The sequence below is a fragment of the Panicum hallii genome, chromosome 1, assembly GCF_002211085.1.
Source record: "Panicum hallii strain FIL2 chromosome 1, PHallii_v3.1, whole genome shotgun sequence".
Taxonomy (NCBI): domain Eukaryota; kingdom Viridiplantae; phylum Streptophyta; class Magnoliopsida; order Poales; family Poaceae; genus Panicum; species Panicum hallii.
The window spans coordinates 4914013-4938525 of record NC_038042.1 but is presented as its reverse complement, the minus strand read 5'-3'; the positions used below and the strand labels follow the sequence as shown (position 1 = coordinate 4938525).

The following is a 24513-nucleotide window of genomic DNA, read 5'->3' as shown; positions in this document are numbered from 1 at the left end:
GGCCAATCCCCGTTCGGCAAAATGGAAGAATGTGACGATTTCGTCGACATTCTCCATGGGGAAGGGTTCACGGTAAGAGGGGCGCCAGTTGACAAGGTTCTTGTCTTGCAGCAACCCCTCGGAGACTAGTTTGTTCAGGTTGTTGAGGGAGCACTTACTGTGTGTCCACTCCGCGGTCGATGGCTCCGCATCCTTCTTCCTCTCCTCGATCTCTGATTTCTTGGACGCCATCTCCGATGCGCTTGCCACGAGATGCTCGGGGGCTGCGGGGAGAGCGGCGGGGAGGTCGGTGCGGGAGAATCTCCTTGGGGGAATGGCGGCGGCGCTTGGCTCGGATTGGGGATTTCGGTGGCTTTTGGCGGAATGTGGATTGAAAGCGTGGTTTTTTCCTACCGTTATCGTGGGGTTAAATAACCAGCAGGGTGGGGAAAAGTTACTTTTCTGAAGTTCAGGAGTCACCTTCGGAAATATTCTGAATCTGAGTGGTCGTTTGGTGGATTATTTGGATTGAATATTCGATTAATCATTTTTTCAGGGTTGGTTGGCCCGAAAAAAGGGGTTTTTTGAATTAATAATCTAATACCCATCATCTGTACCATCGTTACCCATCATCTGTACCATCGTTTTGGTAATTTTGCAAGTTGTCATTTCTTAGCCTGCATGCCACGGTTGTTGGATCCTTATCTCCAAATTTTGTGGGATTTGGATTCAAGGCTCGGGGGCTGCGGGATACGTGGCATCGACTACTTATTTTTTCAAATCTTTTGAAGGATGAGTAGGGTTTCAGACAAAAGGGACCCTCAGCCTGACTCTCCGATTCAACCTAAGGCTCGGGGGCTACTCCATATGGAGTGCGATTTTTAAATCGCACATCATAACAAAAATTCGGGGCAAGAGCACCTCATAGCTTCGACGCAGCCAAACAAGTACTCGAAGAAGGACTTCAAGACGAAGCTTCAGAAGAAGTTGAAGACTGCTTCGAAAGTACTCGATAAGCCTGCGGTACTCAGCTACGAAGAGCTCGGGGGCTTGTCAGACCCGGGGCCACCAGGCTGGGCACATTACGTGGTTTAAGAGATTAAGTCCGTCTTATCTTTTATTCATTTTGTTTATCTCTTGTTTATCCCGTTTAAATAGGAGATAGAGTTAACCAACGAGGAGAGGATCTACTCGAGATATGTTCTGGTGTGATTCCTTGACGGAGGTTGGTTAACATCTTTGTAACTCTGACCTCTTGGATATATAAGGGAGGTCAGGGACCCCCTCAAAACAGAAGATCATTAGGTTATTCTACATCAAAGGGAATATAAACCGCCATACAGGACGTAGGGTGTTACGCTCCGTGCGGCCCGAACCTGTCTAAGTTTTGTGTCCCTTGCACCTTCGAGTTCCTGATCTCGGCGTCTTCTCACCCAAAACTTATCACCTTGGGTATATCCCTCGGTGGGCAGCCGGATAAACACCGACAGGTAGTCAATATTATAGCAGATTACTCAAAGTATAAGATGGAAGGAAAAATCCCTTACATTTAAGCAAAAGGGATGTGTATTTTGATGATCACCAAAAATATTTTGGTATTAGCGAGAGAATTGATAATTTGCTGGAGCATCACCGCTCCCAAAGAGCACCATCTAAAAATATAGTATTTTTATTAAGAATAGAGATGAGTAATCGATGTTTTCATGATAGATATACGAAAAGGCGAAGCATATATCTGGCATGGCTGGGCTTGATTGTGCGACGCGTGGCCTCGGACCCACAGCACTGTAGTTATATAAACGAAAAAAATCTGAGAAAAGAAATCACAGCAGGCTAGCCAGCCATTTTTCGTATCCCAAATCCCAAAAGCACGCCCTCCTGATACGCCATTGGCCGGGCCATTAACCTTGCGACGCAAGACAACACGCGGCGGCGGCGGCCACATGGACAGGAAACGCGGCGGAGGCTGCGGTCGGGTGGCGCCGCAACGCCGACGGGTGTTGCTTGGCGAGGGGCGCGGAGTAGTCGGCATCGACGCCGGCGGCAACAGTTACGCAGGGGGTGGCGGAGCCGTGGAGCGGATGCGCGGCGTGGGTGACTGGGGCGGCGTGGTAGCCCTCGGGGAAAAGGGGCTCGATATGCTCGCGGTCGCGAGCATCGAAGCAGACGGCAGCAGTTTAACATCTGCAGACTACATCCACCTGTACACGTACGATCTTAACTCCCCTTTCCTAGGGCCCGTTCTTTGGTGGTGGATTTTCTGGTTTGCTTTTCTGACCTTTTCGGCTGCGTTGATGCAGGACCTTAGGAAAGATGTCAATGGAATTAAATCCCCACCAAATCTACGAGCGCTACAAAGAGGCATCTGAAGATTACCTCAAAACAAAAGTGCGTTCACAAATTCCACCTCTATTTTCTTATGCGCTGCTATCTTTGATAAAGGGAATTTCATCGGTTGATTGTGGTTGTGGTGCACAGAAATTCCTGCCGATGCCTTTTCTTTTGTGCGAAACTTGCATGTTCATTCCTTATTTATGCACTTGTTGGACAGGATGAGAAGTACTCTTTTAGCTCTATTTGATAATCTTTTCTCTTCAGGAAAGTTGTGCTGAAAATCAGCTTGGAGCCTTATTAATTTTATGTTAATGTTACTTGATCTGGTCTGTGTTTCTTGCTATGAATTGGCATGAGTCTTGGTTTGGGAACAGAAGCTTTCGTCTCCATTTTGTAATTTTAGTCTATCCGAATTGTGCAAGATGAGTCTTAGTTATCGGTGCAAGTTTACATTGGTACACTCTTGGTTCATGATGATTTATTGTTACCAGAAGCATTGGTTCTTTCCAGAAACATTGTTGACTAGCTGTCTTTATTACTGCCTTACTGGCACTGGTCTAGATTTTTAATCTTGGTGAATGATGAGTTAAATTTATTGGTTACTGGTTCTCATCCTCTCATCGTGGACTATGGTTTTTAAGGAAACTTTTTACCGAGAGACAAAAAATCAGCGTGCACTTTAGTTATAATGAATTGGTCGTATGATACCGTTCTGCTGTGTTGCTCAATTTCATTTATGATCCTGCAATGCAGGTTTGCCCTCATTGAACCATAATGAAGAAGAATGTCTGTTGAGGGAAATGGTAATCAGATGGAGGAAGCATCTAAGTATGGTCACGTGGTTGAGTGAGCTTTTGCATTACATCAGTGGCTACAACATCTCAGACACGACACTCTCAGAACTAAGGGAGCTTAGCTGCAGTCAATTCTTTGAATTGGTATGGTATAGCCTTCTGTTATTCTGTAGGTGTATATACTGTTGGAAATCACTCCCTCACTTCTAGGTGCATATCACAAACACACTAGTATTTCTTCTCTGGTGGCACACCCATAAGAACACTACAAGACACAAGTATTTGTAGACTCAGGCCAGACTGCCTTCATTGTTTTCATAATATATAGCTAATGCAGGGCTATACCTGCCCATGATTAATACATTTAATGCCTCCTATGGTCTGCCCATTATCCTCCTTAACTACAAGCTGAAATCTAGCTAGCACTAATAGGAAGGAACCTAGACACTAGCTGAACCTGGACACAATTCCCTACCAACCAGATTAATGCTAAGGGCTAAATTCTCAACACTTTAGTTGCTTGAATGATATTTGAATGTCTTTTCTTTTGTATCTCTTGTGCAAACAGGTTTTTGATGAGATAAAGGATAAGGTAACTGATGCTGGACTGTTTCCTTTATCAGAAATATTCAAGGAGGTAATTTATATTTTGTTCTCAAACACGTAGGAGTTGGATTTTTTAAAATTATGCTTTGATGAACTGCGCTGCTGTAATATTCTGATCTTTTTAATGTGCTTATTGCTCTGCAGCATGTATTTGAAGAGGTGATGTCCTTGCTGAAGCGGCAATAGATGCTACTAGCCACTTGAAGGTAGCTAATCCTATGTCTCCACGTTTTGCTTGCTCAGTTTTCCATTTTCCTTACTATATTATTTGCACTAAATTGTGTTTGCTATTTAACAATTTTCCTGTATATAAAGCTCATGGTCCTGTGTCAACCAGTTTCTTATAAGTGCATGCAATGCCAACAATTGTACAAACTAGTTTACTGGGACTCATGTTGAATTGATTGTAAATTCTTCAGGGTGTAGGATGTCAGGACACACCTCCATTGTACTTGCATGTTTTCAGATGATTCTATTTTTTTGATATTTTTAAGTGTTGGTGTTGCACATGGCACTATTTGTTCTTATTAGGTTATTAAATGCCATGTTCTAGTGAGAAACTTCGTTATGTGGTGATTGCAACCTGTTCCATGATTAATTATTCACAGGATTGAAATTTTGACTGTTGCCAAAGTTAGCTTTACGATGTCACTATAAGATGCCTTTTCCAGTTAAGGCACATAGTACTTATTTTGTTTCCAATCATCATATTCATGCAGACAAACTATTCAGCTGTTCATTTTGCATAAGTGCTTTATAATGACTAATATTTTTCTAATCAAATCTTCTATTTTTGCATTGTGCAACTGCAGAAAGAGAAAGTTCTAGATTGGTTGAAATAGGTTTGCACTTTTGCTCTTTTTCCCCTTTTGAAACCAGAATGTACAAATATTCTCAATTGAAGTTCTGTTTCTACTTCATGTTTCTAATTTTTACTGTTGATTCTAGAATTATTTGCAGGAAGCCGTAAAACTACATGGAAAATACATAGAATATATTAGCAAGTGCTTTCAAGACCACCCAGTCTTCTTCAAGGTTTTGGTTTAAATCGATGCATCACCATGTTGTATTGCATCCTGGCAATTGCTTGTTAAGCCTTATTAACACTGTTTTGCTTGCTCAGGCGCTTAAAGAAGCTTTTGAGGCTGTCTTTGACAAAGATGTAGCTGGGTGGACCAGTCCTGACTTATTTGCAGCACTTTGTGCTGATATAGTTGGAAGAGAGAGGTTGACTGATGAACTAGCAGAAGATGAAATTGAAAAGGTACATTCATTGCCAGATTGTTTGCACTAAAGAGTTTAAATGCATTCGGTAAAGATTTAAGCTGAACTATTTGGCAGGTAGTTAAGCTACTAGCGTGCATAGGCAGCAAGGATCTGTTTCTTCAGCTTCATAGGTTTATATTCTTTATTAGCATGGGCGTATAATTCATTGTTGGAGATGAATTGAAGCTTGAGATCTTATCTTTTTTTCCCCATGGCAATAACTTGTGGCAGGCGGCATCTTGAAACAAAATTATTGTTTTACAAGAATATCAGTCATTCGCATGAGATGATCTTTCTTTCCAAGTTAAGGCAGTATTTTGGGGGCAATGCACATCTCTTATTGATGAAATTTTGAAAGATCTGATTGCAGAAAGAAGGAAGAGAAGATCTTATGCTGAGTGCAAATTATTTGGTGGTGCTGGCAGCACCCCGATGCAATCTGATGATGTCACCTTGCACAATCTGGAAGAGTACTTCACTTCCGCACGGATAGTTCATAAACATGCAGATCCTGGATTATTATTTAATCAACTTGTTCAGGAATTGAAGGTGCCCTGGGGCCTCACCCAAATGAAGGGAGCAAAGTACACGCCAGAAGGGTATTCTATATTTGGAGGCTTGGTAGATCATGTCACAAATGCCCACACAAACAATAAAAGCTGGAATGGTAAGATAACTGCAAAGATGTTCTACACGTGTCAAGGCAGGTTCATATCTTCCCATGGGCTATTGCAAAGGAAGCATGCAGTAGTGATGCCTGCTGGAATGACCTCAATGCTTTACTTTCACTCATCTTGAAAGAATCAGCGCTTTCAACTCCTACGGGCAGAGTTTATCCCCGTCATCTATTAAGGCTCGGCAGCAACTTCAAGAAGCTTTCTCGGAAATCTGTTCTAGGCTCAAAGGTTGGGGCATACATCAGATGCAATCCTGCTTTCACATCACATTCGCAAAGTAGCTGTGTCTGCTGGCACTTGCGGCGCTTAGAAAATTCCAAAGGGACAAATGACAAGCAGAATTTCAGAAGTCTTCTTGAGCCAACGGGTACTGCTATAGATTGGTTCTCACAAATTAAAGATCATGCTCTGTTTAAGGAAACTTTTGAAAAAGGAAAGAAGAATGGTGCACCTTATGGATGTGGGTATTATGATCTTTACCAGTTTGTCTGTGATTGGCATACATATTGTCACGAGAATACCCCTGTAAGTTTATATTCTCTATTTTTTTGGGGTATAGTTCGTGTTTCTCATGTGCTTTATATGTGGTTGACTTAAATATTTTGTTTTGATGTCAGGATACCCTTAAGATTAAGTATGGGTTTAAAATAACTGGAATTTATTGCCGAGATTCATTTTGGTTCGTATTTGTCGGAAGTTCTGTTCATGCTTCTTACCGGTGGTATTGATATTGATGCGTGGGTTAGTGATTTAAAGCCTGCTCTTCCCATCCAAAAAGAGAAGTATAAAGGTATCATCTTCACGGCCTTAATTCTTGCTAATAATCATTACAGTGACCTCTATGAGTTTTCTGCTGCACACACATAAGTTTCATTTTTTTCTGAAAATTTGCTTTAGGTGGTTGATTGTCTTGCCACTGATCAGGATGCGGGAGTCTCTTACCGATGTTATGACTGTTAGGCATGCTACTTCAATGGCACTCAAGGACGTCCTTTGGTGCTGTATCACTTAGTGTAGTTTGTTGTTTTGTAGCTGAACCTGCTATCAAATCTGTCGAATTTTATAGTTTACCTTGTATGTCAGTCTACTTGCTCTCTATCCCTACTTGATTTCTTGCTGTGCTCCATTGAATGTGATATGTCGATGAGTGAAACATGCTGTCATCTTCTATTAGCCTGGAACCCTGAGCTAGATATATTTTGTGCGTTGCGTGCGCGTGTGTGAAATTTTTTTATCGCCCTTTGCTCGGGCCTGGAGAATCAGCAGCCACAGCGGATGAAGACATCAAGAAGATGATGGAAATGTATGATAGCGTGAATGAAAATTTAATTTCTGTGTCCGAGCCGTGATATACATAAGCAAGAATAAGGATTACTCTGTGAGAATCACTTGGTTCCTCATTATTATGCGTTGAAGTTATTCCATTTCCTAATTCCTACATTTAAAATGAGAAATTAAGTGTGGTGGGCTTGTTGCAAGAACGATATAAAATCGTTTTAGTTTATTTCAAATAACGTGCTGCAAAAAGCGAAACATTTCACATGAATCATTGTGAAACCAAACGTTTCAGAGCATGAAAAATAAATAGTGTCAGTCTTGTCATTTACGTTCATATGGTTTGACTACTATGGGATAATAAACATAAAACATTACAAACTTTGAATGGGCAACCTCACACGACTACAGTTGGTGTAGCGGGTGAGCATCCCCGTGCGCACCAAGCCCCTCATGTGCACGCCGCCCTCGCCCCGCTCGCGCTCCTGGCCGCGTTCCCCCGCCGGCCGCCGTGACGCCGCATCACGCGTGGGCCGTGTCGTGGCGGCGCTTTGGCCGTGCCCCCGCGGCGAATCAAGGCTAGCGGCCGGCCTTTACTCGGCTCGGGCCTGCCTAGCCTCCTGGGCCCACTTGTCGGTGCCTGGGAACGCCGGATCCGGGTGGCCTAGTGTTTTTCTAAGCTTTTATTTGTTTCATTTGAGCTGTTAAATTGTAAATTCCATGAAAATTTGTGTAGGCCTCCAAAAATTATGAAACTTGTTTTGTTTAGTTCCTATGTGGTAGATCTACGTGGCAAAAAAGTTGTTGGGCATATCAATTGTCTGTAAAATATGTTATGCTTTATCTTTGTCAAAGTAAGTTAATTGCTTAACAAATGGTGGGATGCTCTAAAAATTCCAAAATAAATCTTGTTGGAATCGTTGTGAAATGTGCTATCTAATGGTGCAACTTGTGCAAATGAATCTATGCTGTTTGATAGGATTTTAGTGTGTTTAATTGTTCTCTGCTTGCAAGTTTGTTTAATTTATAATTTTTTTTAAAGGTGATAAAATGACGAAATCACTTCTGTTATCTTTTTTTTCATGTCTATATTCTCCGATAGTGTTCTGAGAATTTGTGGAAATATTTTGCTTGTCTTTCAATATTTAACTTGTTTAGAGTAGCTGAAAATTATGAATTGCATAAGTAATTCTTAAAAATGATTTTGCTGCAAATCCAACTCCCATGAGTTCCTTATGATGTCCCCTGTATGCAAAAATTAAATCTTGATTTATGCTTGCTAGATGAATTATTTTCAGCAATCTTCGCTTTCGGTGTTTATGTTGAGAGCCTAGTAAGCGAGATCCTTTTGCTAGTGTTCGTGATACTTTTCTTGTTTAAGCGTGTGGCATCATGATAATGCATGCATTTCATTTATGCATTATAGTGATCAAAACGCCGAAGAACGAACCTGTTGAGCCCGCCGACACCGTCGAACCTGAGCCCGGAGTTGAGTTTGTGGTCGAGCCGGATGAAAATCAAGGCAAGCAACTAAACATAATTCCTTGACCCACTTAACTTGATTTAGTTATCTCACTTGGGTATATATGGTTATGTTATATGTTCATCTATTGCATCGTTGATCCTACTTTCATACATTTATCTTCCTTATTTTTATACATCCATAACCTTGACATTTGTAGTTGGTAACTAATCAGTTGAATAAATGCTTAGCCATTCTTAAAGTTGATCTATGACTTCTAAAGAAATTTTCGGAGAATAGGATCACTTTGCTCACTACACGACTTATTACCTTAATCGCGCTTGTCCGGTTTTGGAATGTTGGAAGTTCGGAATGGTCTAGTTGGAAAATGATTTTGTGGTTTCGGCGGAATGTAGAGCCTAGAGAAAGGAGTTTCGGAGGCATAGTCTGCTTGAATAAATTTAGTACCGTCCATGGATGACCTCGGTTTTGAGCATTTTATCGTACTACTGCATATCTAATCATAGTATGGATAAGCCGATTTTAATCTTTGATGTACGGTCCTAGATACGTGGTCATAGGGCTTTGTAGAGAGACTTAGGGGTGTCCCCGGTGGACCTAGGTGACTCTCCGCGCAAGTTAGTCGTGATGTTCAACGGTTGAGACTTGTTGGAAAAGGTTGATGCGAGTACCCTTGCCCAACGTGATCGGATGGGCGAGTCGTATGGTTCTTGTGTCGTGTGGGTAAAGAAGTACACCCTTGCAAGGTTAATTATCAATTCGAATCGTCGCGCTCCCGGTTATGAGCAAGCTCAATATCCAATAAATTTTTTGTAGGAGTATCATTTATGTTCGGTTTTGGCTTATGTCAGCCTATGATACTTTATTGGTTTAGAAATCCAATCAACTAAAACTGTGAGGTGGTTTGGACAAGATAATTAATTTGCTAGAAAGTTAGGTGTTGGATTAGAGGGCTCATGCTTATGCAAATTTAGTTAACCTAAAGGCTTATCTTGTGAGCCCTTATTTGCATACTCCTTAATTATTATTTGCGTAAGTCTTGCGAGTACCTTTGTACTCCTGTTGCTTTTAAACTAAGTTGCAGGTGAGCCGGAAGTTGTGTTTGACCACTTTTACCCCGCCGATCCCGGTACGGGTGAGGAGTAGGTTGATGTGGTCTTGATGGTGTTCTTGAGCAGGACTCTATTATTTTATCGTGTTATCAAGTTATCCGCTACGCAATCATTCTTTTAAGAATGTCACGTTAAATATTCCCTTTTTAAATGCTAAATTGTGAGTCCGAGTCTTGTATTTTATTGTTAAATCTTAAATTTTCAATTTGAACCATCCTATGTTGAACTTGTAATGTTTATTTGTCAAACCTTGTAATGCTTAAAATTATTTTTTTCATCGGCAATATATATGATTGTAAACGGTATGTGTGTATACGTGATGTTGGGTATACAGTGGAGCACATACCGGAGTTACCGGATTTGATATTATTTTTAACGAATTACGTGTCATATTCATGACTTAAATATGAGTTAACACGTGGCACGTTCTTGGTACGAGCGTGTGTTAGCTCTCATCTTAATAATAATAATCGGTGGTTCGTTTTAAAATGGTATCAACTTAGACGGTTCCTGCAGCCGCTGCCGCTGGGCGCCGGGACTTCCCGCCGTGAGCAGGCACGACCCGGACGTCGTCCAGTTCGCGCTGCTGGATCCTAAAGTTCGGAACGGACAATGCGTGGGTGATCGCGATCGACGTGAGGCGGATGGAGCTGCTGGCCTATGCGCCGTACACGAACCAAGCCAAAGGGGAGGACGAGTCCGAGGTGGTTGTTGGATGCCTGTTTCACGATATCCCCTTCATCTGCAGCGATCTCTACAACTTTCGCTCGGATCTGTGCCGGTAGTAATAACTGAAGACCTGCCCGGATGTATTGGGTACTGTTGCTTCCACAAGCATGTTGTCAGCAGAAAATACAGTAACGTAATCTTGATGTATGTTTGTATCTGTCTCCTGATATGTGTGTCTATTCCTCTTGACTCTTAAGTGATTGTATCGCTAAAAATTCAAATGGAGGAAATTTTAGGATTTTCTTATCAATTTTATGATCTGATTCAGTGTTTCTAAAATGTTTTGTTAGATATTCAAAATTGCAGGTCACAAGTAGTAACAAATGTTTAGTTTCTTTTGTGAGAGGAAAACAAATGTTCAGCTGGTACGGTGTGAAAAAGAATTTAGAGAGAGAGGCAACACAAACCCGAAGTGCGGCCCGGCCCGTACGTGCTTGCGCAAGCCCGTTGTCATCCATCCACGGCCCACGAGCGCGCGCACGGCGGACGACCGACCCACGTGCGGAGCCGGGCCGTGACGTGTCTGGCCCTGGTCACATCCGTCGTCCATTTCAGTTACGACACGAATGCTGCTAATTCCATCTCGCCACGACTGGAAACCAGCATTAGAAACCCCAAACTACCCTTCAAATCAAAAAGGAGAAAGGAAAGGGGGAAAAAAAACAAAAAGCCCGCACGCATCGAGTCACTCCCCTCTGCCTCTGCCTTCTCCTCGCCATTCGCATCGCACTCCCAGATCTCCCCTCCTCCCCCACGCCTCCTCTCTCGAGTCGCCACGATGGCCGACGAGACCCTCGACCCGCCGCCGGACGCGGCCCCATCGACGCCGACGCCTCCCGTCACCCCCGCGGCGCTGCTACGCCCGCGGCGGGAGGCGTTCGAGTACGGCCTCCTGCCCATCCCCAAGCTCATCTTCCCGGAGGGCACGCTGGCGCAGACCCTCGCGCAGCTCAAGGAGAAGCTCGCGGCCGCGGCGGGCCCCGGCGGGCGCGTGGGCGCCGCGGCGCTGGCGGAGGCGCTGCAGATCCCGCAGGAGCAGGCGGCGCTCGCGCTCGGCACGCTCGCGGCCGTGCTCCCCGGCGAGGACCCCGCGCTCGGGGACGGCGCCGGGGACGCCGCGGGCGCGGACATCCGCGACGTGCTGCTCTTCCTCTACATCCAGTCCTACAAGCGCCTCGTCCCGCGGAACGCGCACAAGGACTCGCCCGCCGTCGCGGACGTCTGGCCCTCCACCTCCGCGTTCGATGGGTACCTCTCCGCGCTCTCCCCGATCCAGGTCAGGATCAACCGGCCCCGTTCTTTTGATCGCTATTCCTTTTTTTCCATAAAAAGGACCCGTGCTGCTCGTAGGATTGCAATGTGAATGCGGGTAGTTGATGCATAAGAAAGTATGTTTCGCGTTTATCTGTACATTCAGTGTGTCATCTCAGAGTGAGATGGTGGCACTGTACCCAGCTACAACTATACCTAGGATTCCGTTAACATATTCATTGACTGCTGAAATTGTTCTATACTGGAGGCCTGCATTTTCCTAGGTCCCAATGGCATGCTGTGTGTCATATAAACCTAGTACAATCAAATTGCTGTTACAACCACCTGTCATGAATGATGGTGATGGGGGACCCACCATAGAACTATCTCCATCCCGTCCTCATATGAAGCTGCTGTAGAAAGTGTCAGATTGAGGCTGGTGACATACTTCACTAAACATTTATATCATCTCTCCAGCAACCTGCAATTGAATCCTTTGAGCTCATTATTAATCAAGAACTTGTGAATTTTTTATCATCAGCAAGTGATATTGTGACTGCAGACTTGTGTGGTAGATGCAATTTTGTGAAAGAACTTGGAAACAGTGCAAACTTGTAGCTAACCTTGTTTTCGGGTGCAGTTGGCTCAACAGGCCACCTCAAATTTTTGGAACAATAAAGAAATTTTGTTCGTTTGGTCCATGTGCTGTTTTGCTACAATTTCTGGCTCCCTCATGAAGTGCCTAACATCAGACATAGTGAGCGATCTGTTCAGATGAAAAATAGGCACATAATTAATTAACGAGCCCACCCCATGACATGTGTGGCAAGTCTGTTTACTGCCATGCCAATGTCCTGGTCAATGCCATGTGGCCCTGGTTGCACTTGTTGGTGCATTGATGGCATTTTACCCTCAAAAAAAAATATTAGTGCAGTATGTTTGCACTGTTTTCGGTTCCATAATAAAATTGCAGCCACCATGCAAATTGTGGTACTCACAACCCAATTTACTCTATAATTCTGACATCGTCTGCCTTGCAATAATTCCAAGTTATATTGTTTTGCAGCTTGTTCGCAGTAATAGCCGTCGTTTTATGCCTTCTCAAGCAGATGAAGAAATTCATCAGTTATCCTATCTGCAAAAGCATATGGCAAATATTCTTACTCTCTTGGCAGATTCTGTTGAGGGTGAGGGTGACGATTCTCTGGTATGACACCTTTTCTTCTGAGTGGTGTGCTTTGGTAGTTTGGTATGTTTTTTTTCTGATTTTCATACTAGAGCGAGCTGTCATGATAAATGGCTGATAGAAACAATAACATTAAACATCAGACTGGACAATAAAAGAAATGGGTGTATCATGCATGCTAGACGTTGATCCCTGTGAAATGGCATGCAAAGATATGTTTTCACTTTTTTTCAAGATGTAGGCCTCTAAGTAAAACATGAGGTATGATGTTGTGAGTTTTCATTGAAAAAAAAAAAAACCAACACACAGGTAGACATGCCTGCCTACAGGTAATCTTATCAATCAAATAAGGACAGAGCGAGGAATGTACAAATTTGATGCAGGCAGATGTATATGGTCCAAATGACGCCTCATCAATTTTTTTGACTATTTATCTTAGGTTATTGTTTTTTGAAGAAATTATTTCTTGGTTTTGACCAAGAAACTTAAATTTTGGATTGTGGATTAAATATCGGCTGAATTTTCTTTAAACTAGACTTATGATATTGATGTCTGTTCTATGTGCCTTATTCTTCTCTGTGTGTGGGCAAAACAGCTTCATATGATAAGACCATTGTGTTGCAAAATGCTCACTCTAAAGAGATTGTGGCCAGGTATTGACAATGGAGAGTTTTGAGCACCTTGGATTTCTAGTTCAATTTTCAGAAGGAACTTCCTTAAGCCAGGCTGCTACATTTTTTGCGAACTCGGATCCAGACATGCCTGCTGCTCCTGTCACTGCAGCGCATGTTCTTGATTGGATGTCACAGAACATAGCTTCTTCACTGGAATATTCTGCTGAGAGGTCCGCAGCAAAGGAAAGCAACCAGCAAACTGTGTCTGATCTTGATGTAACCATGGCTGAGGCCAATACAAGTCATCCACGGAACAGCACACCAAGTTCCAATCCTGCATACTACAGAAATGTAACGTTTGTGGAGGGCTTTTCAAAAACCTCTGTTGTCAAGCATGCATCTGATGTCAAAGGGAATTCAATAAAGGTACATTGATAGTTTCTTGCCACTAGCTAACTTCTGGGCCTTGAGTAGCGCTGGAGACTTTAATCTTCGTTTTCCTTCTTTAACATGTTCAAAATTTCATGCCATCCCCATCTGATATGCAATGTAAGTTTGAACTTCAAAATTCCTTAATACAAATTATGGTTCACAAGTTTTGGAGTCCTTACATTAATCTCTCCATTTTTCTTTTACTTGTTGCTTTGGACATTGACATGGTCCCTCTACACATTGACCATTGTGTTTTTTTTATTTTTTTTTGCGATCGACCATTGTGTTTTTTATTATACATGAACAGACCTAAAGTTATGTGATATTGGAGTACTTTTCATGCCAAATGTGCTAATATCATTTCTGTATGATCAATCTAAGCACCTCTTTATCTGTATGGTCGAAGCTAAAAAAGCTGAACACTGCCATTCTATGATGACAAATAAAAGAGAATGAAGGTCATAATGGTTGTGTTTATATGGCACTCCAAACACTGTCAAGAGCCATTTTTTCGCTGGATCTGCACCGTTCTATTTCCGGCTCTTAGCAGACAAAACACTATGATGTAGCTTTTGGGTAATCTGAGAGATGATAATTCTGACTATCATTAAATTGGTCAGGGTGTATAGAAGATTGAACTTGGGAGAAATATGCGGGCCAATAATCTGATCTGGAAAGGTTAATGTGTAAACTTATGTTACAGTGGAGGCCCTGCATCAAGCATTTTTTGTTGGCATAATGGCATGCATTTCTGTAGTTGGTTTATGAATTGAACAATGAAATCTCAGAGCTAGGACTCTATGTTTGCTGTACTGCAAACTCAAACTGCATACTCCTTTTGTAGGTTCTGAACTGCCATGATTCTGTTATCTACATATTAGCACCGCTGAAGTATGCTACCGTGTACGGTTGTTCTGATGCTACTGTTGTTCTAGGTGCTGTTGGTAAGGTACGTGTTTAATTCTTTTCCTGCATTCGTGGATTGAAATTTTCTTTCTGATTACTCTGTTTTATTTATGAGTTATATTTTGCTTAAGAAAGATTTTGCTTGCTTCCTCTATATTTCTGAAATAGATCTGATGCCTGCCACCTATATATTGGGCTACGGTGGCTTTGTTCATACGTATAGATTTCATTTCTTGGTACTCTTATCAGCAAATTAAAAGATAACCTGCCATTGACGTGGTTAGTTATGATTTGTAAAATCTTGATTAATGTCCAAGTGCACCAAGATTATGACTGTTTAGGAGTTTCAAATTTTGAGTTCTCAAGGAATGGGACTGCAGCAACCAGATTCTACTTTATGGTTGCAGTCTTGCTCATATAGATTGTATAGAATATTTTATTAGAGTGCAGGAAACAAGGCTTCGGGGCCCCGGCCTCATTCATTGCCGAAGGATCACGTGTTACAAACGTTTAAGCATAGCATCACATGATATCCAGCCAGCACTCCATTCTAACAACTACTGAAAGTTCAGGTGCAGCATCCCCTCCATCATCCATTGCTCTCTTGTCAGTGGCACATCTTGTTTGATCGGCTTTTCTGATCCCATCTCCAGCACCACCATGGTCTTAATCTCCCTTGCTAGTTGCTAGAACCTCAAAGGTTGCTGGGTAAACTCTGTTAGCTTCAAAATGAGCCAGTCTACCACCTCCCTTTGTGACGCTGGGCATAAAATCCTCCATCTTTTCAACATCACTGCCAAATTGTTCCACATCTGGTTCATATCCCTCCATTCCAATCTCTGAAAAAAAATCGCTTCTTAACTTCAATATATACCAAAGTCCAGGAGAGCTGATCATATTAACAACACAAAATTTCTTTTTTACTAAGCCATTCCCAGCTACGCGTTAGATTGTGGAGGATGTGGGTAACTGTTACCTTTCTGCCTCTTGATGGCTACTTTGTCAGGTATGAGGATATATATTCTGGGCTGTGATGGATGTGTGCTAAGCACCAATATGCACACTGTGAAGTGTGATATTGTGTAGAGATGTAAGCTTGGACCATGGTCCCTTTTGTCTGTATACATGCCTTGCTGAAAGAGTCGAAGCTCTGTATCAAAGAGAGACACCAGTGGCATTGAATTCTGTAGCTATCTCCACTATTTCTCTAGCTCCTCTGATATTCCATTCCCCCTTGTTTCAGCACCTTCGCAGGCTATCCCAGTAGTTAGTAACATTTGTAAAACTCAGCAATTGATAGGAAGATGATTTTGTTCATCTGTTACCAACTATAGTTTACAAGTCTACTTTGATTGTTTCATGCTGTCAGGCAGTAAAGGTGGAGCATTGTGAAAGAGTGCATATCATTGCAGCTGCAAAACGAATTTGTATTGCCAACTGTCGTGAGTGCATCTTCTACTTGGGAGTTAATCACCAACCTCTTGTTTTGGGGGACAACCATAAATTACAAGTAAGATCTGTTACTCCTTTTCCTTCTGCTTTTTAAGTGGCAGTGGTAGGGGGTGATGGTGTAAATATTTGATTGCCCATCCCTTAAATGGGTGGCTTAGATCAAAGATCAACAGATAACGACTGTACATAGTGTTCACTAGTCAGGGTACATAGAAATAACAAATGACAGACAATATTCAACATATTGGTGTGATTTTGTACCATAGTTCAGATTTAATTATTTATTGCGCTAAATTTCCTTTCATGTATCAACAGGTTGCCCCATTCAATACATGCTACCCGCAGCTGCGGGATCATTTGATGCAAGTTGGTGTCGATCCCAGTATCAACAAATGGGACCAACCTTTTGTGTTGGGAGTTGTTGATCCACACGATTCATTATCCCATCCTGCTGGGGTTTCTGATGTTAAGGCTGAATCTGCTACATGTCTGGATCCTGATCTATTTACAAACTTTTTGGTATGTGGAAAGTATATTTTAGGCTTTCGATCTGTAAATCCACATTAATGCTTAAAAAAGAGAGGAAACAGTCCGGTTTACACCCTTGAACTATCGCAAAAGTTTGATTTTCAACCTTAAACTACAAAACCAGATAAGAGAGGCCATCCAACTGTCGAAACCGGGCAAATTTGGCCCTTAGGGTGGTTTCGAAGGTGGTTTTCCATTTTGTGAAAATTAAAAATATTCAAATTTAAACTAAAAAATTCATTTCAAATCCAAAAAATACGAAATGAGTATCAAATTTTTTCTAAAAATGTAACCTATCTATTGGCACTATACTTGTCAATTATTCGGATCTATTTTTTATATTCATAGTATTTGATTGCTTGTTGTTATGCCTATTATTTTTGAATAAATAAGATTCAAATAGAGCAATAATAGATAGGTTACATTTTTAGAAAAATTTTGATACTCATTTCGTATTTTTCTGATTTAAAATGAACTAGTTTTTATTTTTTAGATCTAATTAGAATTTTTTTATTTTTTTTTAAAAATACAAAACCACCTTCGAAACCACCCTAAGAGCCAAATTTGCTCGGTTTCAACAGTTGGATGGCCTCCCTTATCCGGTTTTGTAGTTTAAGGTTGAAAATCGGACTTTTGCTATAGTTTAAGGGTGTAAACCAGACTTTTCCCAAAAAAAAAAACACATACACAATCACTCAATCAGTCGTCCTCCTTAAATTTATTTTTCGCTGTTCCCATGCGCTATTAGATTTTGTGTATAGAAACATTGTTTCTTGCCTTGTTCAACTTCTCTTTTGCAAAGTGCATTGAGCCAATTTTGCAAACATGTCAGCTGCGCCCAATAATTACAATGTGGCAACTTGAAGATTCCTGCATGCTAAAATACTTAGAGCCAGATCTTGACGTATTTGTCATTTTTCGCTCTACTGATGCTTTCAGCTGGAAAAATGCATTTTAGTATCATTCGATGCATTCTATTAATAATTAATAGAATTACAGGTCCTTTTCTATTAAAAATATTACAGCAATGACTTTCTTTCCACAGATTCCTAGTTGGTTTGGGGATGAAAGGCAAGAGCCCACAAGCTGCAATCCTTTCCCATTGCCTGAAATTTATGGGGCATTCCAAAGCAAAAAGGTACACTAAGTGGCTAATGCAATAGAGCTAGACCATACAATAATCCCTTTATCTCTTAAGCAAATGTTCTAATGGCTTCTATAATGCTTTCTATTTCAATACAAATAATAATTGATATTCTAGCTGCCTTATTTATTTAACATTAGATGAATGTAAGAATACTTCAGTTCATGCGTGTGGCACCTCTGCACCTGTTGCTCGCTACTTAGAATGGCGCAGGCACCCTGACTCTCTTCATTTGTTGCAATATATTCTGTTTGATGGATACACTGTACACTGCATTCATGGGACAATCATGTGATTTTCTATATTTTTACATAATTGCATGGCAAAAAAAAAAGAAAAGAAAAGGATAACATTAGCGGTAGGAAACTGGGAAGAAATTCTTGCCCATACCTGCATACCATCTATTGTTTTCATCACTAGTGCTACGTTGATCCTACTGTGTCCTAGTATACTCCGATCCTAATCCAACTAGATGGAGGTTTGAAACTAATATTTCTTTTTCTTAGCAAGGTAGTCGGCATCCAAAGATATAGTAGAAATGTTGATAGATTCTTGAACGTTGTAGGACACTGTTTGTCCACTCCTCTTTATTTACCAAGCTCTGTTCCTAAAGGTGACATGTTCCTAAATATGCTGTTCATTTTCAGCGTTCTGCTTTGGAAGATATTCAGAAGACCATTCGGGAGCTGCAGCTTGATGAGAATCGGAAAAGGGAATTAGCGACTGCCCTTCATGCACAGTTCAAGGATTGGTTATATGGTAACATACTAACATCTCATCAGTACTTTCATTTAATTACCAACATTTTAGTAGAAACATTGACTGTGGGTTTACATCTAGAAACCTTTGGTGTTGCACAATTTTATTCCAATTACAGTTGATAGATATGCAGTGAAATGGTAATTACCGGACAGCACGAGCAGACTTCTTTAGTTCTTTACCCTTGGGAAGATGTCTTCCTAATTCCTAAACCTAGCTTCATCATTGAATTAAAATGTGCACAATCGCACAATATGTGACGCCATAAAAACTTCTTTTTACTGTTTAAGCTAAATACCTGGGACTGTTCTCCCCCTAACACCTTGCGGTGCATTGCTTCAACTCTGAAGCTCTGCATCTGTATGTTAAAAATAAACGAGTAGTGAGTATATTTTTCTTTCCCTTTATTTGCACTGTATCTACTTTGGTGGTGTATAGATCTGCTGTTTTTTTGTTTGTTTACCCTATAGGTCATGAGATTTTATTACCGCATAAATGATAAGGTCAATCAATTATGTCCGCTTCCTTTTCCTTTTAAGGAATTGGCACCGCTCCTGGCACTTTTTTTTTGAAGCAACTGTTGCAAATGATATTTGCTGAAAATGATATTAGTCAGTTTCATCCAGGTCTTGTCTGGAAAACTCAATTTGTTTTCATGGGAGTAACTGGAAATCCTTTTGTTTCATGTCCTCAGCTTCGGGCAATATCCGCCAGCTCTACTGTCTACAAGGTGATTAACCATGCAATGATTTGCACTCATAAACGGAATTGCACACCTGCAAGACCGTTTATCCTTTGCCGACTCCAAAACATTCGACGATTGTCGAAGCTGACCTTCCCCGGAGAAGATTTCCGCCAGCTCACCTACCCAGCATGTAGTATTCACACAAGGATGTAAAAAAAACGTGGACGTGTACTATTTCCTTTTTTTTTTTACAGATTCATGATTTCCCAGTTTCCCCAAATCTTCTCTTTGCTTGAGTTGGCTACTTAATTAGGATGTAATCTTGTTTTACTGGTGTTTACTCATTTTTTGCCCTTCATAACACCCACGAGTATGTAATAGGGATCAATGGATCAACACGGTTAAATAAACGTTTCATTTCTTTTTCTTAAACAGCTTTTGATTTGTCCATGTAAACCTGTACGGATCATTGTTATAGAGAAGTGCATTTGTTATCTGATCCCTTCCCTGGACGTGCATGTTAAAACAAAATCTCTGTTTACTCGGTATTGGCGAGAGTAAATCATCTAATCATTGTAGTAGTAAAATGCTAGGGACGATGGATAGTTTAGTTTCACTTTCTGTTTAAGGGTTGAATCCTGGGAATCTCGGACCAGAAAGCTATAGGAAGTGGGATGGCGGTCACGGGCCAGAAAGTCTTTGCATGCAATTATTGTGTGCTGAGCTACGGGTGCATGCACAGCACATGCTCGCTGGGCTTCCGCTGCGCGCACCTTCCCCGCTTCCCGTTCGTTAATTTTGTCCGCTCGCTCGGTGGGGGCCGGGGTGTTTGGCCGCCCACGCCAGCTGTGCGCCGCGCCGCTCGCCAGCGGCGTCGTTCCCGAGCGCGGGCGGCGACGCGACGGGAGTGCGCGACGCCGACGCGGGGCTCGTGTTCCACGTAGCGTTCCCGCACGCAGGCAGGGCACGTCGCCGCCGGGCCGGGAAGAAGAGACGCGGACGCGGGCGGCTGACGGGACGTCGCCGGTGGCGGCTAGCTCCCGTCTGGCGCGCGGGCCGCCGCCGGCGTCGTGCGGCACGCCACTGGACCTGCTGCTCCGTCGCAACAGGAGTCTCGGTCTGGAACGCGGGAGTTTCGTCCGGTCTTGCTGTGTGTTTCATGCCATAATAAACATTCTGGTGGGTGATGGATCGACCGTACACGCATTTGCTTCTTGTGTTGTTTGTTTCCGGTAACATTTAGATGAGATTTGACTACGTTTGGAGCGCGATAGTTCCGTCCGCGGTTTCCATTGCGAAACATGGACGAGTAGTGTTGCCTTTTGAACGGGAGTAAAATGTACTGCTAGTTTTCGAATTGGACTCGGGGTATTATCTTGATTCTTAAACTTACAAAATGTACAGTTAAATCCTCAAACTTGCTAATCGTATCACGTGAAATTCAAATCATCATTTTTAAGTTACAAAAGTGGAAATGTTCAACTTATGTGGAGCCTACATGTGGGTTTAAATTTTATTTTTAAAGTTTTCTACTCAACTCTTATATTTTCTATTTTTTTCAAAATTTTGTTTCAAAACTTTAGGCCGAATATTTTCTTTTCCAATATTTCCTCCAAAATTTATTCTTTTCTATTTTCTATTTTTTTACGAATTTGATCATATGAGTTTCTTCTTACAAATTTTCATACAGATCTTTTGTATTTGAATCTATTTGTACAAGTAAAATTGTTATGAATTATTTTTGTGCGTATATATATTTTTATTTAAACAAATTATGTAACTTTTGATTTAGCTTAAACAAACTGTAATTTGGACCTCACGTGATATTATTAGCAAGTTTACTGATCTGAATGTGTATTTTGAAAGTTTAAGAACCGGGATGACATATCGAATCAAATTCGAAAACTGGTGGCACATTTTACTCCATCGAATGGAGTATGTGCACATAGGGGCATCACCCCGGCCACCTGGCTCCGTGGTCCCTGGCCGTCAAATGTAGATCGGACGGGCACGGCCAAGTAATAACTTGCAATGCTAAACATCCTAGTTACTACCTCGACTTGCATTGCATCTCTACAGCGATGACAGGCTCTGCAGAGGCTAACTTGGAGAAGATTAAAAGTGGGGGCCTCTGGTAAACTGATTCTCTATCAACTGTCATCCTCAACGAGAGGCAAAGGAGAAGAACACGTGCCACGCAGCATTATTTTACTTCTATTTTTTTCGGACAAGAAACAGACGGCAGGCAGCCCACGCGGAAGAATCCTCGTCCGCCATTGGCGAGCAAGCTAACAGATAAGGTTTGGGTTCGGGATGGGCCGGGCGAAATCTGCCATCGGATCGCTTCTCGATTGGTGGCGGTGGTCCCTGTGCGCGCGCGTGTTCCGCCTCATGCTGCACGTGGGCCCAGTGAACGTGCTCGTGTAGCTGCTCCTGGGTCCAACATGGCCAAGTCTCTGTTTGAAAAGCCACATACATGGCCAAGTATCACGTTGCACCCCCGACCGCCACATACATTTGAAATGTGCCATGAATCATGATGCCATACTAGAGTACTCTCTCCGTGGATTGGGGGTTGGGGAGGCGCGGGTAATTCCCTGAATTTGGTATTCTAAATGTATTTTAGTGTACAAAAGGTGCATCAACAAACTCACATTTAAACTACTTTTAAGACCGCGTTGATTGTAAACCAATTAACAATGCATTGTATGGAGAATTTAAAAGTCAGTATCTACTTTTAAAGATTTTCACCTATATTCATGTACATCAACTTCAAAAATAAGTGCTTTTCTAAGAGTGGTCAGCGTGGGAAAACTGCGACTAACATAATTTTTAGGAGTTTATCGAGATATGATTCAACTCAAACATCATTCGTCAATGGATCACAAGCTTGAATAGCGGGGTGTACACAGGTAGGACGAGAAGATGGGGAGAGGATTGTGCATGTGGGAATTTTTCCCGTGATACATATTGCTCATTGGGGATGGAGAGGATGGAGAATATGTGGTGGTGGTGGACTACGAATGCGCCAACTTGAATTGAGTCATTTTTGGATTTTTGCGTACTTCCTTTTGTTGATTGAAGGAGAGATGCAACAAGACCTGCTAGGTCTATGAAACGGATGAGCCCTTTCTCACCGGTTGTTGGTCCACACGCATTGCATTCAACACCCCTTGGGATGCAAACCTGATTTGTAAATATTCATATGAAAAGGGCAATATTTTTTAGGTGATTTCATCTTCTAGGACACATGCGTCGAATATTGTAATTTTCGTATGAATTTTAATGAAATGAGTTTGAATTGTAATTTTTGTGACAAAGTACATATATAGATACCCAATAGATGTGCCAAGTTTCAAACTTTTTAGAGCGGTTGATTTGGATGAGTTTTCATGTTTCCACTAATATTTCCCCATAAGGATGTAGATAGTAGGAGTTAATATTTTTATTTTCATAGCTCTATATAAATGAATTTTACTTATTCTTGTGTCTAAACGTAAATAAGTAAGTTATCCTCAAAGAATTGTCATTGCCAAAGATGAGGGTAACACACTTTTCTTGAAACACGGTTTATACACCGATGTTCACGTGCGTGTGTGAACAATCTACCTGATAAACGCTTTCAAGAGCTGAACTGATTGATCTAGAGATAGGTGAAGTAATTACATGCATCATAACTCCCTATCGATGAAAATATTGCTTATCACTAAAAGAATAATTGGATATAAATACAAGCACTGGTGATGAGTCGGAGACCCAAACCAAGATGGTTAGATTCCACCGTAAGAAAGATAATTATTTGGGCTACATAATAATTTTTTTACTATGTTTAGAGTGAATAACGCACAGAGGGTGAGGGGGTTAGGACTTGTCATAGTTGGTTTTTTTGCTTAAATCATTTTGTTGATTGAAAGAGGAGGAATGCAACACATCCTCAATAGCTTCAGGATCGGTTAGGTATAGCTGTTTGTCCTATAAGCTGATATGAACTTTGCAAGGTCGACGTGTGTCTTTTGGGAGAGTAAGTGGGCGAGAGATGTAGAAAGAAAGCAAAGTTCACCGAACTTGCATTTCCAGGACTTATTAGTTCTTTGTCGTCCATTTAAGGATAGAGCATCTGGGGGGAAGGGGAGGCGCATCTATGGTGGCCTTCCATTCTCATGCACTGGAAATTTTTCATGATGACTTTCTCTTAGAGTTCTTCCTACACAAAGTTGATGGATTATCATATATTAGAACAGTCGCCACCTACTCCTATACAATGTTTTCAAAGCACATATCACTAGATTTGTTGTCTCTCCATGCTATGCCTGAGGTGTCTAAAAGTGTGCCATCAATAACAAGGTCCACTTGGTGCAGGGCACTTGTAAGCAAGTGTGACTATGATGGTCAATTTATGGTATGTGCAGTGAGCGTTTGTATTTGAATTATGTTTTGCAAAAAAGAAGACTTTGTCAATTACATGGTACAAAGTTGTTTTCCACAAATTGTTACCCCCAAATGCAAAAAAAAAGTTATAAATCGTTAAAATTACCATTATAGACAAAAGCAATATAATTGTTACGTCGGAGAATGAAGAGGATGACAAGTCTCTATGTGGACTGTGCTTGTTGTTATGTTGTGACAATGAACAAAGGCTAAGTGCATGTTACTACGATGCATAGAATGGATATCCTTTACAAAGTTCCAAGCACCTGCTCATATCATTTGTGTTGGATTTACACTCTCTTCATGCTCCACACGGTTCCAATTGCTTTTAAAATCTCTCAGTTATTTCTCATGAACATGTACAAAAGTATGTGGAATAGAGTATGGATTGTAGGGCACTGCCTGTATGTGGCATTTCAAAACAAGATGATGTGTTATTTATGGTCGACGGCTCTAATTCAACGATCGAGGGCATCACACGGCTGTGGTTTGTTGTAACGACAGGCCAAGTGGGCCCACGTTGGTCCATCATCCTTGTCCCCATCGTGGGCCCACGACCAAGCCGAGCTGTGTGGCCCACGGGCGCTACCTTGGCCTGCTCGCCAGCCGTACGATCGCTACGGCCAGAGCGTGACCGGACGGCTGCGAGCGAAGTCTGATCCGAGTGGCTAGGATTCGCGATCGCATCCGCCAGGTCACCTTTCAGCCGCGCTGGTGTTATTGTCCTCCGGTAATCCATGTCGCGTCGCCATCAGCTCCAGAATCTCTCAGAAAAGCTAGCCTAATCTTTGCCCCACCGCTGCTAGCAGGCGGGGCCCAGCGTTCAGTGGCCTACGTACTGTCCTGTCAACACGAGTTGCAGTTTGTCCGTTT

General features: G+C 41.9%; 1 protein-coding gene and 2 long non-coding RNA genes across 4 annotated transcripts; all 3 read left to right on the top strand.

The window, feature by feature from the left end:
- The first annotated feature begins 2055 nt into the window (after positions 1–2055).
- On the top strand, positions 2056–4555 carry LOC112875983. The gene is made up of 6 exons (XR_003225243.1): positions 2056–2188; positions 2280–2367; positions 3067–3251; positions 3676–3744; positions 3858–3919; positions 4526–4555. It is a non-coding gene; the product is annotated as an uncharacterized LOC112875983 (long non-coding RNA).
- A 136-nt stretch (positions 4556–4691) lies between these two features.
- On the top strand, positions 4692–6730 carry LOC112875988. The gene is made up of 5 exons (XR_003225244.1): positions 4692–4748; positions 4837–4977; positions 5055–6181; positions 6274–6446; positions 6554–6730. It is a non-coding gene; the product is annotated as an uncharacterized LOC112875988 (long non-coding RNA).
- Positions 6731–10923: 4193 nt separating this feature from the next.
- LOC112893895 (TBCC domain-containing protein 1-like) lies at positions 10924–19708 on the top strand. Of its 2 annotated transcripts, none has more exons than XM_025961423.1 (9): positions 10924–11531; positions 12573–12713; positions 13346–13732; positions 14583–14687; positions 16014–16154; positions 16412–16615; positions 17670–17762; positions 18416–18527; positions 19154–19708. In XM_025961423.1, the coding sequence occupies exons 1-9, from the start codon at positions 11034–11036 to the stop codon at positions 19423–19425; spliced, it is 1953 nt and encodes a 650-aa protein (XP_025817208.1). In that variant the 5' UTR covers positions 10924–11033; the 3' UTR covers positions 19426–19708. The 2 variants fall into 2 exon arrangements, with proteins under 2 accessions (XP_025817208.1, XP_025817216.1); XM_025961431.1 differs by having other exon boundaries at positions 10925–11531; positions 19222–19434.
- The last annotated feature ends 4805 nt before the right edge of the window (positions 19709–24513 follow it).

Coding starts and splice junctions, on each gene's coding strand:
- LOC112893895 (XM_025961423.1), top strand. CDS start 11,034: ATGGCCGACGAGACCCTCGACCCGCCGCCGGACGCGGCCCCATCGACG. Junction 14,688..16,013: donor TTCTAGGTGCTGTTGGTAAG/GTACGTGTTTAA, acceptor TCATGCTGTCAG/GCAGTAAAGGTGGAGCATTG. Junction 17,763..18,415: donor GGGCATTCCAAAGCAAAAAG/GTACACTAAGTG, acceptor GTTCATTTTCAG/CGTTCTGCTTTGGAAGATAT.